At 64.9% G+C, this 16,684-nt stretch overlaps 4 protein-coding genes across 11 annotated transcripts; 2 read left to right on the top strand and 2 right to left on the bottom strand.

Annotated features, from left to right (window-relative positions):
• Positions 1-2,214: 2,214 nt before the first annotated feature.
• Positions 2,215-7,123, top strand: LOC134561147 (uncharacterized). 3 transcript variants are annotated; one of them, XM_063417862.1, is made up of 5 exons: positions 2,215-2,364; positions 3,488-3,614; positions 4,211-4,285; positions 4,486-4,572; positions 4,682-7,123. In XM_063417862.1, the coding sequence occupies exons 1-5, from the start codon at positions 2,347-2,349 to the stop codon at positions 5,812-5,814; spliced, it is 1,440 nt and encodes a 479-aa protein (XP_063273932.1). In that variant the 5' UTR covers positions 2,215-2,346; the 3' UTR covers positions 5,815-7,123. The 3 variants fall into 3 exon arrangements, with proteins under 3 accessions (XP_063273932.1, XP_063273941.1, XP_063273950.1); XM_063417871.1 differs by having other exon boundaries at positions 4,784-7,120; XM_063417880.1 differs by having other exon boundaries at positions 4,787-7,063.
• A 1,153-nt stretch (positions 7,124-8,276) lies between these two features.
• Positions 8,277-11,554, top strand: LOC134561045 (cathelicidin-B1-like). 4 transcript variants are annotated; one of them, XM_063417665.1, is made up of 5 exons: positions 8,277-9,660; positions 10,410-10,689; positions 10,911-11,015; positions 11,111-11,194; positions 11,301-11,554. In XM_063417665.1, exons 1-5 carry the CDS (start codon positions 9,536-9,538, stop codon positions 11,427-11,429), a joined length of 723 nt encoding a protein of 240 aa, XP_063273735.1. In that variant the 5' UTR covers positions 8,277-9,535; the 3' UTR covers positions 11,430-11,554. The 4 variants fall into 4 exon arrangements, with proteins under 4 accessions (XP_063273735.1, XP_063273726.1, XP_063273716.1 ...); XM_063417656.1 differs by having other exon boundaries at positions 10,386-10,689; XM_063417646.1 differs by having other exon boundaries at positions 10,353-10,689.
• Positions 11,555-12,451: 897 nt separating this feature from the next.
• Positions 12,452-14,506, bottom strand: CAMP (cathelicidin antimicrobial peptide). The gene is made up of 4 exons (XM_063421199.1): positions 14,009-14,506; positions 13,321-13,428; positions 13,146-13,229; positions 12,452-12,589 (listed from the first exon to the last, which is right to left on the bottom strand). The coding sequence occupies exons 1-4, from the start codon at positions 14,426-14,428 to the stop codon at positions 12,479-12,481; spliced, it is 723 nt and encodes a 240-aa protein (XP_063277269.1). The 5' UTR covers positions 14,429-14,506; the 3' UTR covers positions 12,452-12,478.
• LOC134563334 (PR domain zinc finger protein 2-like) lies at positions 14,487-15,616 on the bottom strand. Of its 3 annotated transcripts, none has more exons than XM_063421205.1 (4): positions 15,142-15,599; positions 14,961-15,065; positions 14,792-14,875; positions 14,487-14,686 (listed from the first exon to the last, which is right to left on the bottom strand). In XM_063421205.1, exons 1-4 carry the CDS (start codon positions 15,301-15,303, stop codon positions 14,504-14,506), a joined length of 534 nt encoding a protein of 177 aa, XP_063277275.1. In that variant the 5' UTR covers positions 15,304-15,599; the 3' UTR covers positions 14,487-14,503. The 3 variants fall into 3 exon arrangements, with proteins under 3 accessions (XP_063277275.1, XP_063277284.1, XP_063277292.1); XM_063421214.1 differs by having other exon boundaries at positions 15,151-15,563; XM_063421222.1 differs by lacking the exon at positions 14,961-15,065 and having other exon boundaries at positions 15,151-15,616.
• Between the last annotated feature and the right edge of the window lie 1,068 nt (positions 15,617-16,684).

The following is a 16,684-nucleotide window of genomic DNA, read 5'->3' as shown; positions in this document are numbered from 1 at the left end:
ATCCACTCCCTCCGGTGTGCCGGCTTTATTTGGGGCTTGGCAAAGCAGGGGCAGCTGCCCCAGAAGCATTTTAGGGGGTGGGAAGGGCGGGGGGCTCAGCTCAGAGCAGGGAGCAGGCGGCTGAGCTGGCCTGGAGCTGCTCCCAGTGTCCAGCAGCATTCCCAGGCTCCGGCAGCGCTCCCGCTGCGCTCTCAGGTGCTCGGTGACTCCTACAAGGCCCCGTGGGGGCTGCCGGGGGTTCCCCGCCGGGCCCGGGATCCTGCCAGGGCTCCGTTGTCACCTGTCACAGCAGCGGGAGGTGCCCGGGGTGTCCCACGGGCTGGGCCGGCTCCGGGCTCTCCCTCCTGGCTCTGCCCTGCGGGAGCAAGCGCGGTGTCACCCGGAGAGAGGGAGCGGCCATCCCATCCCATCCCATCCCATCCCATCCCATCCCATCCCATCCCATCCCATCCCATCCCATCCCATCCCATCCCGGTTCCCGGGTAGCTCCGGTACCTCCAGGCCCTTCCCGCTCCGTGCCCGCCTGCCCGGCTGAGCCGCATCCTCCTCACGGGAATTCCAGGGCAGCGACTGCGACTCCTGCGGGACAGACGCGGGTGTGGGAGCCACCATCCCCGCCCGCGCATTCCCGAATTTCCACATCCCCGCATCCCCGCATTCCCACTCCCCGCATTCCCGCATCCCGCGCCGCGGGCTCACCTCGCTCAGCACGGAGAAGCAGCCGGAGCAGGGTCTGTGCGGCCGCCGCCGGCCCTGCGGAGGGAAGGGTTGGATTGGGCTGTCTCGGAGTGCAGCGCTGGGAACGCGGCAGCACCGGGAGGGCACGGGAGCGCCCCCAACCCCGGCCCGCCGCATCCTTCCCGCGGGCCCCTCGCCATCCCCGCGGATCTTCCCCGCGCCGGGAATGCCGAGCCCGGCCCCGCAGGAGGCTGCGAGAGCCGCGGCCTGGGGTTTGCTGCGGTGCCAGGGCCGTGCCGAGCTCCGGCATTCCCCGCGTTCCCAGCCCCGCTATTCCCGGTGTCACCCCTCTCCACCCCTCTCCACCTCTCTCCCGCGGTCAGCCCCGGCTCCGGCCGCTCCGGCCACGGCCAGCGCGGTGAGGGCGCAGAGCAGCCACGGCCTCATGGTGCCACCCCCGCTGTCCCGAGCCGCGGCCGCTGCCCCGCCTGGACATTGACCCCGGTGTCACCGCGGTGACCCCGGAAAGGTCACTCAGAGCCAGAGCTGCTGGACACGGCGGGAGGAAAGGGCCAAAGTTCTGGATAAGGGATGAGCTGGGCCAAACTTCTCCCTGAAATTCTGTCCCGGGGGTCCTGCTCTTCTGCACCGCTCCCGTGGAGTCCTGGAATGCTGGAATGGCATGGGCTGGGAGGGGATGGAAGGATCATCCTGCCTCCCATCCACAGCAGTTCCAGGTCCTGCCTCTGGTGCTCCAACAGCCCCCCCAGTCGCAGGTTCTGGGATCGCTGTTAAACCCAGCCAGCCTCGCTGGAGCCCTGCAGGGATGAGCGCTCAGTCCTGAGCTCAGTCCTGGCTCCCCAGGATCCCCAGCACAGGGTGGAATTTCATTCTCTCCAGATCCTGGCTTTCAGAGGCGTGGGTGTGAAGGGTCCAGGCAGGACAGGGATTCCAGAGGGAATTCCAGGGGATAGATGGGGACAACGTGCACGGGCTTGTGGGAAGGGATCGTGGAGAAGCCGCACACGGGAGATACAGAATCGTCAGGAAATTTATCCAAGAAAAGAGGGAACTCTACAGGAGGCCTTTGCAGGAGGTGGCAGGGGGGGATGTGAGGGCAGCAGGGAACGTGAGCCCAGGCCTCAGCAAGGCCACGGCAAAGCTCGGGCTGGGGATCACAGCTGAGAGCATTTGTGGTGGGAAACCTGAGGAGTCTCAAGCTCAGTTTGGGATTTCGGGAGAACCCAGGCCTCTGGAGGCCAACCGGGACCGGAGCGCGTCGGACGCGGGTGAGGCCGGGCGGTGCTCGCAGGGAACGCGGCAGGACAGGAGGGCCCGCCGGGACAGGAGGACATTCCCTGCCGGGAAGGGACAGGCCCTGCCCGGCCCGGCCCTGCCCGGCCCCGCCCCTGGCACTGCCCATCCCCCATTCTCGGCGGGATTGAAACCTCCTCCCCCGGATCCGGGCCCGCCCCACGTGCCGGGGTCACCGGGGCGCTTCCGGGGCGCCACTTCCGGGTCGGCCATGGCGGCGCTTCCGGTGTGGGCGGGGCCTGTACCGGAAGCGCGTGCGGGAGAGGCCGCGGGGCCGCCGGAAGCGTCGGGATCTCCTCGCGACTCCCCCGGGCCCTCCCGGGCTCCCCGGGACCCCCGAGCCCCCCGGCCGCCATGGCGGGGCAGGAGCAGGTAGGAGCCGGGCGCTGGCGGGGGAGCCCCGGGCCGCCCTCGCCGCCTCGATGTCCGGTGCCCCCCGACCCCTTCCGGGTCCAAGGGGGTCCCGTGGCTCCCCCTCGGCAGCTGCTGGCGGGGCTCGGCCTCCAATGGCCAGGGACCCCCCACCCCCATCACCCCCCAGCCCCACCCCGAGAACCCAAACCACGCCCCCAAATCAGCCCCACCACACCCCCGAGCCCACCCCATGACCCCCCTTCATTGCCCCCCACTCCAGTGAAGCTCCCCCCTAAACGCCCCCATCACCCCCCACCCATCCCTCCCCACTCTGTCACTCCCGCCAGAATCCCCATCACTCCCAAAATCGCTATCAGCCCCTAAAAACCCCCATTTCACCCCCCAATCCCACCCCATCACCCCCCACCCCAAAACCCCTATCACCCCCACATCCCTGCCCCCCTCTCTCTGCCCCCCAGTCCCCCCTGGGATCGCTCCCGAGGGATCTCCTGGGATGGGCCCTGGGGGCTCACAGGGCTGCTGGGAATCTCCCCCTGCCCAGCTCCAGGTGAGCTGGGGCCCTGGACTGTCCCAGTCCCACGGGGATCACGGAGTGCTCCCGGTAGGAACCGTACAACGCATCCCACGGCGCCACGGGAGCTCCTGTGGGCTGGGAGAGGCTTTTCCTGGTGGGAGGGAGGGTGGGATCCCTGAGGGGCGCTGTGATCCCTGAGGGGAGCTGTGATCCCTGAGGGGAGCTGTGATCCCTGAGGACAGCTGTGATCCCTGACAAGGCTGTGATCCCTGAGGACAGCTCTGATCCCTGAGGAGGCTGTGATCCCTGAGGGGCGCTGTGATCCCTGAGGAGGCTGTGATCCCTGAGGGAGGCTGTGATCCCTGAGGGGAGCTGGGATCCCTGAGGACAGCTGTGATCCCTGAGGGGAGCTGTGATCCCTGAGGACAGCTCTGATCCCTGAGGACAGCTGTGATCCCTGAGGACAGCTGTGATCCCTGAGGGGAGCTGTGATCCCTGAGGACAGCTGTGATCCCTGAGGGGACACTGTGATCCCTGAGGACAGCTGTGATCCCTGAGGGGAGCTGTGATCCCTGGGGACAGCTCTGATCCCTGATCCCGTGGCAGGAGCCGCTGACCTTCGAGGACGTGACGGTGTTCCTGAGCCGGGCCGAGTGGGACGCGCTCCCGGCGGGGCAGCGGGAGCTGTACCGGGACGTCGTGTCGGACACCTACGAGCTGCTGAGCTCCCTGGGTAATCCTGGGAATGGCCCCTGGCAGGGGTTCCCTCAGATCCCACCCCAGCGGCTTCCAGAGCGCTGAATCCCGGAATCCCAGAGTGAGGTTGGAAAAGGCCTTGGAGATGTCCCAGTCCAACTGTTCTCCAGCACTGCCAAGGCCACCGCTAATCCATGTGTCCAAGTGCTGCATCCACAGAGCTTTCAGCTTTCCAGTCCCTCCAGGGCTGGCCAACCCTTCCCGTGAGGAGTTCTCCCCTGTAGGGGCTGATCTGAGAGTTTAGTGCTGGAAAAGGCAGGATTTGAGGCTGGGTTTGAGCACCCCTGGAAATGATTCCCTAAGATCAGGGAGCATGGTGGGATGTCCCATCCCTGGGATGAGCAGGAGACATTCCCCTGCTGGGAAAGCCTGTCAGTGGAACTGGGAGATGCTTCCCACACTTCCATCAGGGCTCTCAGGAGTAAATCCCTCTCTGGCAGCAGCTCCAGTTTCTCCCTCACTTTTCCCACATTCCAGAGGTGTTTCTGTGTGCAGTGAGGCACAGCTGGGGTGTCCCAGTCCTTGGTCTTCCCGTGATCAGGGACAGTACAATGCTCTCTGTCCCATTCCCAGGTTATCCAGGCCCCAAGCCCGACATCCTGCACCGGCTGGAGCGCGGGGAGGAGCCATGGATCTGCTCATCCTCCGGTGAGCAGCAACATCCCAACCCCCCATGTGGGAAGGAATTCACTTCCAGGATGGGGTCAGGGCTCCCTGCTCCATCCCTGTGGCTGTGGAGAAGTCAGGATTCTTGGTGGGGACAAGGACAGGGCTCTTCCTTCATTCCCATGGCTGTGGAGAGCCAGGATTCCCGGGCTGGCTGGTGACATCTGCTGTTTTCCCTGCAGAACACGCTGGGAGCTGGCTGGAGGAGCCCTCCTCTGGCTGGTGGCCTGGAGCCAGCGGGTACCAGGGGCTGGAGACCTCATGTCCAGGTGAGTCCTGCTCCCTCCTATTCCAGCCCCATCCCTGAGGAGCTCCAGCCTCATCCCTGGGCCACTCCCAGGGCTTCGCCCACTTCTTGGCTCTCATGATGTCTGGCAGAAGTTGGGATGTGGAGTTTGGGCAGTCCTGGACCGGGAAGATGGAATATTCCTGTCCCTGCTCCAGCCAGGAAGGATCCAACCCCTTCCCACCCTCTCCCAGCAGAGTGCAGCACGTTGTGCTGTCTCCAGGATGGGAGGATCCTGAAGAGGTTTGGCTGTCACAAGGGAAGGAGCGAATTCCCGTCGAAAGCAGACAGTGGAGTGGGGAGCCAAACCCAGCCATGGCTTGTGAAGGAGGAAGTGGAGGATAAACCTGAATTCATGGAAAACCTAACCTGGAGTGAGACGTTGCTGCTTCACCCTGAGACGGAACAGCAGAGCCTGGATCCTTGGGAACAGCTGTGGGCTGACCCCGGGGAGAGGAACCACTGGAACGCCCAAAACCTTGGACACACCTTGGGAGAGGTGACGCTCCTCCCGGGAGCCTGGGAGCCGCGCGTGGAGGACCTGAGAGCGGCGGTGGCGAAGGACCACAGCTACTGCCTGCGGAGCGAGCTGGGAGCGCGCCGCGCCGCCAGGCCCTGCTCCCTGCGGGAACACGACTACTGCTGGCAGCACTGGGCCGGGCGGAGCTGCGGGGCCCGCGGGGCCGGCGCTGCCTGTGCCGCGTGCCGCCAGCTGGTGCGGCAGCGATCCGGCCGCGGCACGGCGCTGCGGAGAGCCAGGGAGATCCTGCGGCGCTACCGGCCCTACCGGAGGTTGGCGTTTCTGTGGAGAGGCTGCTCTGGCTGCTGCGGCGCGGTGCAGGAGAGGAACCCTGGGGCTCGGGGGCCACGCGAGCTCCGGAGCGCCAGGAATGCCGAGGGAGGGACATTGGACACGCCGCGTGCCCCGGAGGGGATTTTGGGAACTGGGGGTTCAGCCTCTGCCCGAGGCCGGGCTGCAGGGGTGAGGAGGAGAGCGAAGCCTCTGAAGGATCCCGGTGCCAGCAGGGAGTTTGAAGGATGCGTGAAAGCCCGGAAATCCCAGGGGCTGTCACTCCAGGACGTGGTCCGGGACGTGCTGAAGGCGGTCGAGTACATACTGGACTCCATGTGCCAGAAGTTTGAGCTCCAGGGGCTCTCCCAAGGGAAGAGCATATGGCCCATCGTCATCCAGATCGACAACTTGGGGGAGATCGGGAAGCCCTGACTGGCGGGGGGAAACTGGGATTGCATTCCCTGAGGCACAGCACTCAATCCTCCCAGTCCCAGGGGTTCAGGAGGAGAGACGTGGCAGAGGCAGATTGGGGGAGGTAAGACTGGCAATGTGGGGCCAACTGGGATTGATTGAGAGGCTTTAGAGAAAGGGGAGGATCTGTGTGGCTCAAAGGAGGAAAGAAGGAAAGGTTAGCCTGAGATCCTGAAATTCTGGAATGGCTTAGGTTGGAAGGGATGTTAAATCCATCTTTATAAACCGGCCAGGGTTGGGCCGTGCTCCTGTCACTGAAATGAAAGGAAAAACAAAAACCCTCCAACAACACCTTTTGTGTTGGAGAACCAAGGCATTTCCTTATTTCTGGCTGGGATATGCAACAGAAATTATTTCACCCAAACATGGCCTGAGTGTGCAGAGAAAATTATTCCTGGACACATGAATTTTACTTGATTTTTCCCCATAATTTATCCAGTCCAAAACCCCTAGAAATCCATTGGTTCAATGCTCACTGGTCTCAAATTGCAGAGTTCTCAGAATTTGGTTTCTTCTTGGACCGGGATTTCTTTGTCTCTGATGTTAATTGGGTCCTCATTAACTGATTTCTCTGCCCAGTCCAGTCCATCTCTGCCAGATGCCCAGTCCAGGGGGCAGCATTTGGGGTGGATGGTCCTTGATGTTTGCTGATGGTCATTATCATTTCAGGTGTTTTGGGGGCTATTCCCAGTCTGTTGAGATGTTGACACCACTAGGCCTCACAGACTGGGACAATAAATACCCTCAAATAAACCCTCCTCTAATTCCCTTCCCCAAGGCAATGGCAAACTGAGCCTGGCTAGAGAGAAGAAATAAAAAAATTGTAAACTTTGTATATTTGCCAACACTCCCAAGGAACAGGGACAGGAGAGAGGGAACAGCTTCGAGTTGTGGCAGGGGAGGCTCAGGTTGGGTTGGGTGGAGGGGTGGATGTAGGGAAGGGCAAAGGAAGGCTGGGTTCCAGCCATGTGGAAGTGTTTTCTTGGGAAATCCAGCCTGGCCTGAATTCCCAGCAGCTTTTTGAGCCTCTGGAATTGGATCATCACAAGGAAAAGGTGATTTCTGGGATGTTCCCAGTGCCCTCCCAGGGGCCAGGTGCTGTTCTGGGGACAGAAGGAGGCTCCAACAAATGGAAGCAAAGCGAGCACCGTGGATTCCTTCCCTTCCCCAGTTTGCCGTGTCAGGGGCGGCACGTGGAAAATCTGGGATGCCGGGATTAGGGACGCTCCCGCCGTGCCTGGGGCTGGTTTTGGCATTTGGGGCTTTCTCCTCCCAGACTCCCAAACCACTCTGAGGGAGCAGGAGGGGCCCATCCTGGAGAAGAGGAGGCTCAGGGGCACCTTCTGGCTCCCTGCAATTCCCTGGAAGAAGGTTGGAGCCAGGAGGAAAGGGAACGGCCTCGAGGGGAGGTTCAGGTGGGATATTGGGAATGTTCCTCCTGGGAAGGGCTCTCCAGCCCTGCCACAGAGGTGGAGTCCCCATCCCTGTAGGGATTTAAAGCCCTCTGGATGTGGCACTTGGGGACGTGGGGCAGTGCTGGATTGGACTCTGGCATCTCTGAGGGCTTCATCGATCTCAGCAATTCCACGATTCCGCAATTCCTGTTAGGACATTGCCGCCTATCAGTGCTGGCGGATGATGAAACGGGACTTTAAACCAATAAAACCGGTGAAATGTCTCGGGAGCCGCTTTGTCCCGGCTCCAGACTTGGCTTGAGGGCCCGCTGTTCCCGCCACCTTCCCCCGTTCCCGGGCTCCCCTCACGACCCCCGACCCGCACCGCGCGGAAGCAGCGCCACCGCCGCCCAATGGGAGTGCGCTATTCGGGTCACGTGCCGCGCTCCGCCAATCACCGCGCACGCCGCGCGGCCCGGATGCTGTACAGCCTCCCAACATGGCGCTGCCCTGTGAGCGCGGGAACGCGCCACTTCCGGGTCTCGGCACGAGGCTGCGATGGGGCGTGGCCTAACGCGGAAGACATGCGCGGCCACGCCCCCTTCGCTACGGTTGCCGTGGGGACCGGGGCGGTGCCGTTGCCATGGAAACCAGGGACGCGCCGGGGCCCGGAGCGGGGAACGGGGACAGGGAGAGAGCGGACAGGGAGAGAGAGGACAGGGAGCGGGCAGGGAACGGGCAGGGAACGGGGACAGGGAGAGAGAGGACAGGGAGCGGGCAGGGAACGGGCAGGGAACGGGGACAGGGAGGGAACGGGCAGGGAGCGGGCAGAGAACGGGCAGGGAGCGGGCAGAGACCGGGCAGGGAACGGGCAGGGAGCGGGCAGAGAACGGGCAGGGAGCGGGCAGAGAGCGGGCAGAGAGCGGGCAGGGAGCGGGCAGAGAGCGGGCAGAGAGCGGACAGGGACTGGACAGGGAGTAGACAGGGAGCGGGCATGGAGCGGGCAGGGAGCGGGCAGGGACCGGCAGGGAGCGGGCAGAGAACGGGCAGAGAGCGGGCAGGGAGCGGGCAGGGAGCGGGCAGGGAGCGGGCAGGGACACGGAGCCGCTGGAGCGAGTCCAGACGATCCCCGGAGCTGCTGCAGGGCTGGAGCCCCTCTGCTCTGGAGCCAGGCTGGGAGAGCTGGGAATGTTCCCCTGGAGAGGAGAAGGCTCCAGGGAGAGCTCAGAGCCCCTGGCAGGGCCTGAAGGGGCTCCAGGAGAGCTGCAGAGGGACTGGGGACAAGGGCTGGAGGGACAGGACACAGGGAATGGCTCCCACTGCCAGAGGGCAGGGCTGGGGGGCAGATTGGGAAGGGATTCCTGGCTGGGAGGATGGGGAGGGGCTGGGCTGGGATTCCCAGAGCAGCTGTGGCTGCCCCTGGATCCCTGGCAGTGCCCAAGGCCAGGCTGGACAGGGTTTGGAGCAGCCTGGGACATGGCAGGGGTTGGTAAGGAATGGGATTTATCTCCATTCCAAACCACTCCAGGATGATTCCATGCTGGATCAGCTGTGCCCTCCCTTCAGTGTCCCAGAGTCCCAGAGTTGTTGGCTGGGAAGGACCCATCCAGTCCCAGCCCCTGCCTCGGACCGGGAACCTTCCCCTGCCAGGTCAGGTCGGGGTCTGGCTGTGGGAACGGCTCCAGGGCAAACCCGTGGCTGTTCCGGAATGAGGAGGGACAGCACAACCCTGGGAAGGGCAAATAAACCCAGAGTCAGATTTATGAGTGGGGATTTTCCCTGGCTCAGGGCTCAGGGTTTGGGGCGGGATTTACTCCCCTTCTTGTCAGAGGTGGCAGATGTCCTGGGAATCACAGCTTCCCGAGGAAAACTCACTGAATTTTCCCTTTTTTGTTCCCAAGAGGGCCTCCAAGGGTTTTGTGGCTTTTTTGGAGCCTGCTCAAGGATGGCAGGATGGCCTAAAAATGAAATTTAAATATGTTACATTTTTTTGGAACTCTTTCTCTTGCTCTTAAATCCTAGGTGGGATACATGAGGAAATGGGAATAACTGGAAGGAGCTGGGAGGAATTCAGAAGAAATTGAAGAATTTGGAGGGGAAGCTGGGAAGGAACAGGGAAGAATTTTAGGAGGAATTGTAGAATTTAAAGGGAATTTGCAAGGAACGGGTGACAGTTTGGAAGGAACTGGGAAAGACTTGGAGGGAAGGCATTAATCCCTGGGGATGTGTTGGAATCCCTGGGGATGTGTTGGAATCCCCATCCCTGGAGGTTCTTGGGGTGAGCCTGGATGTGGTGCAGGAGAATCCTTTCCATGGAAAGAAAAGGACCTGGCTGGAGCTGGAATGTCCCAGGGCCAGGTGTGGGGCTGTGCTGCAGGGCAGTGACCGACACGTTCCTCCTGGGGACTTCCAGGTGCCACCCCCGTGTCCTTGTCCCCGTGTGATTTATGGGGATGTTTGCCATGGCACCCACTGATCCCAGCCCTGAACCTGCTGGGTCACCCTCGGGGCGGGATCCTGGGTGTCGTCCTGGAGCTTCCTGCTCCCCTGGGAGAGGGCGTTGGGTGGAACCCACCCTGTTTGCAGAGAGGGACAGGCCATAAATCACCCCCGGGCTGGAAAATCCCACTGAAGGAATTGCTGAGGGGAAAACTCCTCGGAGAACATCGAGTCCAACATCCCCAGCACTGCCAAGGCCACCCCTGAGCCGTGTCCCCAAGTGTCACATCCCTCCGGGGATGGGGACTCCACCACTGCCCTGTGCCAGCCCTTTTGGGGAAGGAATTTTCCCAATTTCCAACCTGAACCTCCCCGGGCACAGCTTGGGGCTCTTTCCCCTTGTCCTGTCCCTGTTCCCTGGGAGAAGAACCCAGCCCTGGCTTGGCTCGGTCCTTTCATCCCCACCACGCTCAGGACCATCCATGGGTCTGTCACCGTCTCCCTGTCCTCGCTGTCCCCCCAGTCACACATTCCCTCCCATGGCAGGGACACCCCAAGCCCTGTGTCCTCTCCCCTGGTGACCAGAGGTGACCGCCACACTGTCCCCACTGCCCTGGGCCGGGCTCCTGGCCAGATCCACCCCCCTGGAATGTCCCGCTGTCCCAGCCCCTGGAACGCCCATGGCAGCTCCCATAAAAGCGCTGCCGGCCCGGTGGGAAGCAGGATCCGGGATCCAGGAGCCGGGATGGGGCCGTGCCGAGCGCTGCCACCGCTGCTGCTGCTGCTGGGGCTGGGGCTGGCCGGAGCCTCCACCCCGGGGCCGCGGGATGGAGCCACGGTGGGCTGGGATGGAGCCACGGCGGGAGGGGACGGAACCACAGCGGCCTCACCGGGGCTCCTGAGCTACGAGGACGCGGTGGCGGCGGCCGTGGAGGTGCTCAACACCAGGGCCGGCAACCCCTACGTGCTGCGGCTCCGCGAGGCTCAGCCCCGGCCCGGCTGGGTGAGTGCTGAGCTCTCCCCTTTCAGGAGGAACTCCAGAACCTCCTCAGGGTGGATCTGCCCCATTTGGGTCTGACCCCTGAGGGGTTGAGCGCAGCCCAGTCGGGGCTGAGCCTGACCCGTTCCAGGCTGGATGTGGCCCCTCCTGGGGCTGCCTCCGGCCCGCTGTGGGGCTGGGCACTGGGGGCGGTGGGTCCTGATGGATCCTGTCCCTTTTCCCAGCCCTCGGACCTGCAGAGCCGGCAGGAGCTGAGCTTCACCCTGGAGGAAACCACGTGCCGGGCACCGGGAACGGCCACCGGCGACTGCAAGAGCCGCTGGCTCGGGGTGAGGCTTTGTCCCATGGGAACTGGGGATCATCCTGTGGGGAAACTGAGGCACGAGGGGGGTGGGCTCTGCCGTGTCCCCTCTGTGCCCCACAGGCGCTGACCTGGTGCCAGGGCTCCGTTTTCCTGGAGGGGCAGCAGCCCACGGTGGAGCTCTCCTGCGAGAAGGGTCCGGCCACGGTAAGAAGGGGCTGGATCCTCTCCGTGTCCCCCTGGCTGCCGGGGGGGTCCCCCAGGCCCCCTCCTCACCCCCCCCAAAGTCTGACCCTGCTCTTTGCTCTCCCAGTTCGGCCCGATCTGGAAATCCAAGATCAAGGATTTCTTTGGCAAGATCAAGCAGCGTTTCCGGGGGTTCTTCCAGTGCGGCCGGATTTGGATCCGGGACAGGCTCAACATCAAGGCACCCAAACCCTGAGGGGTGGCACTGCCGTGTCCCCTCCCTGTGTCCCCTCCCTCTGTCCCCTCCCTGTGTCCTCATCCTGTGTCCCCACCCTGTGTCCCCACCCTGTGTCCCCTCCCAGCTGCTTCACTGCCAATAAACGTCCCTGCATCACCCCCGGTGTCACCCTGAGTGTCCCTGCACCCCAGTGGGGACCCCCGAGTGCTCCCGGACCCCCCAAATCCCCCCGTGCCCAGCCAAGGAGCTGTGGGAGCTGGGAACACCCCGGGGGTCGTGAGTGAGGGTGTCACGAGTGGGGCACATCTGGGGTCCCCCCACCTCTTCAAGGCTGCGGTGAGTCAAAGGGAGGCCCTGCAGGTGCTGCCACCTCTGGGACACCCCGACCGTCCCATCCCAAATCCAGCTGCTTCCCGGCCCTGATGCCACTGTCACCACAAGGGGGACACGAGGATGGGGACGGCTCCTGGGGGGAGCAGGATCAGCTCCCCCAAAATGGGCACGACACGGGCACCACCAGGGTCTCCTCCTGGCACCGGCCTCCTGCAGGCACTTGGACTCCAGGATTGTCCTTCCCTGTCCCCCGGAGCCTGTGGGGTCCCCCCAGAGGTGTTTGTGGGGTACAGACCCTCAGGAATATTTGGGGGGACACCCCCGGGGGGCTGCAGCCATGACCCTGCTCCAGCCACTTTGGGGGCACAGGGGTCCCTGAACCCCCCAACTCTGCACCCACAATGTCCCTGTCCCAAACAGGGTCCATCATGGGGGTCCCCTTGGCACCCTAACCCCCCCCAGCCCCTCTCCTGCAGCTCCCTGGGGGGCTCACAGTGTCCCCTGTGTCCCGTCCATCTCCCTTTGCCACTGCTGCTGATTTGAGGGGGACAAGATGCAGCGAGGACAATGCCACCGTGGGGACAATGACTCTGTGGGGAAGGTGACACCGTGGGGATGATGGTGGGGTGCTGGGTGGGGTCCCCAGAGCAGCCCAGCCGTGCCTCAGTTTCCCCGTGTGACAGAGACAGGAGGAGCGCGGTGCCCTCACGGCCACCCCGTGGCCCCTTTATTGCTCAGCCCAGGCCCACGGAGCCCCTCACGTGCACGTTGAACTTGACCCTGGGCCGGAAGCGCCGGATCCTGCCCAGGAAGCGCCCGAAGCGGCCGCGCTGGATCAGAACCGGCTGCCGGAGGGATGGGGGGGTCAGGGGTGCGGGGTATGGGACCCCCCCTTGGGGACACACTCAGGACCCCACACGAGGGACCCCAAACCCAGGATCCCCCCCAGGACCCATCCTAGGGATCCCAAACCCAGGATCCTACCCATGATCCCATTCCAGGGACCCCATCCCCAGGAGCCCACCCAGGGACCCCACCCCAGGGACACTTGGGACCCCGTATCCAGAATCCCCCCCTTGGGCCCCCACCCACGTCCCCACACCCAGAGCCCACCCAGGACACCCCACCTGGGGCCCTGCACCCCACTCCCAAAACCCAGGACCCCGCCCCCGGACTCTGCACCTCAAACCCCCCAGCCAGGACCCCCCAGCCAGGACCCCCCACCTGGAACACCCCACCCAGCACCCGTGAGCTCCCCAGGACCCCCCACCCTCCTCCAGAGCCCTGGCGGGGGAACGGAGCCCTCGGGGTGTCCCTTTGAGGGTGTGGGGCAGGAGGAGGGACGGGAGGGACCCCCCCTCCCAGCCCACCCACGGGTGCCCCCCGGCTCCCCCCACTCACGTCGGAGGAGGCGTCGGAGCAGCGCAGGTCGATCTCGGGGGAGCTCTGCAGGAGCTGCACCGGCCCCGAGCACTCCTTGATGACCTGCGGGGACACGAGGACAGGCGGTGTCACCCTGGGGGTGGCACCGGGCCCCCGGTGTCCCCTTCCTCCCGCTCCTCCTCCTCCTGCTCACCCCGTTCTCCTTGAAGTCGCAGTCGTCGGGGTTGGTGCGGGCGCTGGCGGCACAGTCCGTCTCCATCATGGTGAAGTTGAGTCCCTGCAGCGAGCTCAGCTCCACGCCCTGGGGACACGCGTGGGTGGGGGTGACAGGAGGAGTGGGGCCCGCAGATGGGGGCCAGGAGCGGGGGTGTCACTCGTGGGGGTCACAATCAGTGCCGTGGGCTCGGGGTCACGGTGGGGATCGTGAGGGAGTGTGTCAAAAATGGGGGGTCACGAGTGGGGTGACAGTCCCTGGGCAGGGCTTAGGGTGGGCACTGTGCACCCCGAGCCAGGTACCACGAGTGGGGGCAGGAACAGGGGTCAGGAGTGAGGGGGTCTCAAATAGGGGTCAGGAGTGGGGGCAGGAACAGGGGTCAGGAGTGGGGGGCAGGAATAGGGGTCAGGAGTGGGGGGGTCACAAATCGGGGTCAGGAGTGGGGGGCAGGAACAGGGGTCAGGAGGGGGGTGGGTCACAAATCGGGGTCAGGAGTGAGGGGGTCTCAAATAGGGGTCAGGAGTGGGGGCAGGAATAGGGGTCAGGAGTGGGGGGTTCCCAAATCGGGGTCCCGGGTGGGGGGAACTCACTCCGGCTGGGCAGCCCCAGTCAGGCACCACGAGTGGGGGATTGTCACCCGTGGGGGTCGCGGGTGGGGGGCACTCACCGGGGCGGGCTCGGGCTCGGCGCTGAGCAGCCTGAAGGCGTTCTGCACCTCGGGCCGCTGGTTGTACGAGTCCACGGCCTGAGCCAGCGCCTGGGTGTAGGCGAGGGGCGCCGGGGCGGGGAGGGCGCAGGCCCCCCCCAGCACGGCCAGCACCAGCACCCACGAGCTCGGCATCGCTGTCCCCACGGCCACCCCCGCGTCCCTTTTATCCCCCGCGGGAAGTTGGGGACCCGCCCCGGGGCTCCCCCTTGGGACACGCCCGGCCCCAACCCGCAGAGCAGGCGCCGCTTTGGGGGGGACACGAGGTGCGGGGGGGTCCCCGCGCGTCCCCGTGGGGGGGCGGTGGCATCTGAACCCCGCGGGGTCCCCGGTGGTGGCACGCTGCCCGTGCCAGGTTGCACAACCCCGAACTTGCCCCATCGCTGTTGCCCAAGGCCGGGGCGCCCCCGGGCCCCCCAAACCCCCACACAGGCACACGTCCGAGCCGAAATCTCTTTATTCCCGCTCCGCTGGGGACAGGGCGCGGCGGGACGGCCCCTGCAGGGACGCGCTGGGAGGGGGCCGAGGCCGCGGGGGGCGCCCCGAGGATGAGGATGATGAGGAGGATGAGGAGGATGAGGAGGATGAGTGACCTGTGTTGGTGCCGGGGGAGCGGGGCTGGGCGCTGTCACCGGGCTGCTGCGGGGACAAATACAAATAAAGGGGCTTTCACTCCAGAGCCACCGCCCCCCGAAGTGAGGGGGACGCGTGTCCAGCGCCAGGCCGGGCTCCCGGAGCCCTCACCGGCTCCCGGCCGCACTCCACCATCGACAGCGGCACGTCGGGCAGGAAGGTGAACACGGACACCTGGGCCGAGCAGCGCTGCACCTGCGGACCGAGCGGCCTCAGCACCCCGGGGGACACCCCGGCGTCCCCCCCCTCCCCGGGTTCGGGGGTCTCGCCCCTCGCTCACCCTGCCCGGGCGGCCCCGGCAGGCGCGGGGCTCCGGGGCGGCCCTGGGGCAGGGCGGCTGCCGGGCCGTGAAGTTGATGCTGAAGTGCGTCCCCCAGTCGAAGCTCTGCCGGGAGAACAGCTCGCTGCGGACCCGCCCGGCGCGGGGAGCGGGGCAGCCCCGGCCGCAGCCCTTTCCCTACCGTCCCTACCGTCCTGGCGACTCCCAGCAGCCGCAGCAGCCGCAGCTCCTGCCCGTGCGTCTCCAGCACGGAGCGCGCCAGCTCCCGGGGCGCGGGCACGGCCGGGCCCGGGGCAGCGCCCGGCGCCAGCAGCAGCAGCACGGCCGCCAGCAGCAGCGCCATTCCCGCACCGCCGGGAATGCGGCTCGGGCCGGCTCCGGGACAGGCAGCGGCCCCCGGGCCGGGGAAGGGATCGGGTTGCCGCTGTTTTCCTTGGCCCGGTGCCGCGGGGAGCGCGCCTGGACCTGCAGGGGATGCGGCGATGCTGGAGCTCCGATCCCCCTCCGCGGCCCCTTCCCTGTGCCTGCTCCCGGGCTCTTGGCACGCCGAGATCCTGCTCCTCCCGAGGCGAGAGCCACAGCGTCCTCCGGGGTCCCACCGAGGGAAGAACCAGGAGCCCCCTCCCCTCTGCCAGTTTCTTTTGGGGTTTTCAAACCCCTCTCACCCTGCTCAGATTCATGCAAACACCCCACGCCCAGGTTTCCCCCGGATTCAAGAACACAGGGTTTACCGAGGATTACACTGTGGGTCCTGCTCTCCCAGTTTGTCTTCCCTGGGTGAGCGGGTCTCGAGTCCCCAAAATTCAGGATTTTCCTGTCGCCTTTGGAGACAGGAGCTCCCCTTTCCCCCTGGCACAACGGAAAAGCAAAGCAATCCCTGGGGAAGGAATCCCAGGCAGCATCTCTGGGACACACCTGAGCCTCCCGGGATCCCTGTGTCACCTCCGGGACACACTGAGCCTCCCGGGATCCCTGTGTCACCTCCGGGACACACCTGAGCCTCCCGGGATCCCTGTGTCACCCCTGGGGGACACCTGAGCCTCCCGGGATCCCTGTGTCACCTCTAGGGGACACCTGAGCCTCCCGGGATCCCTGTGTCACCCCTGGGGGACACCTGAGCCTCCCGGGATCCCTGTGTCACCCCTGGGACACACCTGAGCCTCCCGGGATCCCTGTGTCACCCCTGGGACACACCTGAGCCTCCCGGGATCCCTGTGTCACCCCTGGGACACACCTGAGCCTCCCGGGATCCCTGTGTCACCTCTGGGACACCTGAGCCTCCCGGGATCCCTGTGTCACCCCTGGGAGACACCTGAGCCTCCCGGGATCCCTGTGTCACCCCTGGGAGACACCTGAGCCTCCCGGGATCCCTGTGTCACCCCTGGGAGACACCTGAGCCTCCCGGGATCCCTGTGCCTGCCACGGGCAGCCCTGGGGCCAGGGCACTGCTGCTCTTCCCAAGGTGTTTGTTCCAATATTCCCATTCGTAGGGACACAAGGTGGGAGGGAGAAGGGAATAATGGAAGGGAGCAGTTCACCAGAGCCTCCTCTGCCCATGGAGACCATCGGGAGGGGTCCTGGAGAAGAGAAGATGCCACGAGCAACAACTTCATTCTGATCCAAGTATTTGTGTTTTTTTCCTTTTTTTTCCTTTTAAAAGTCTGAGCAGCACAGAAAAGTCCAAAGGATTCCCATTCCTGGGAAGCCAGCAGTGGATAGATGTG

The sequence above is a fragment of the Prinia subflava genome, chromosome 1 (genome assembly GCF_021018805.1).
Source record: "Prinia subflava isolate CZ2003 ecotype Zambia chromosome 1, Cam_Psub_1.2, whole genome shotgun sequence".
Taxonomy (NCBI): domain Eukaryota; kingdom Metazoa; phylum Chordata; class Aves; order Passeriformes; family Cisticolidae; genus Prinia; species Prinia subflava.
This window is presented reverse-complemented; position numbering and strand designations above follow the sequence as displayed.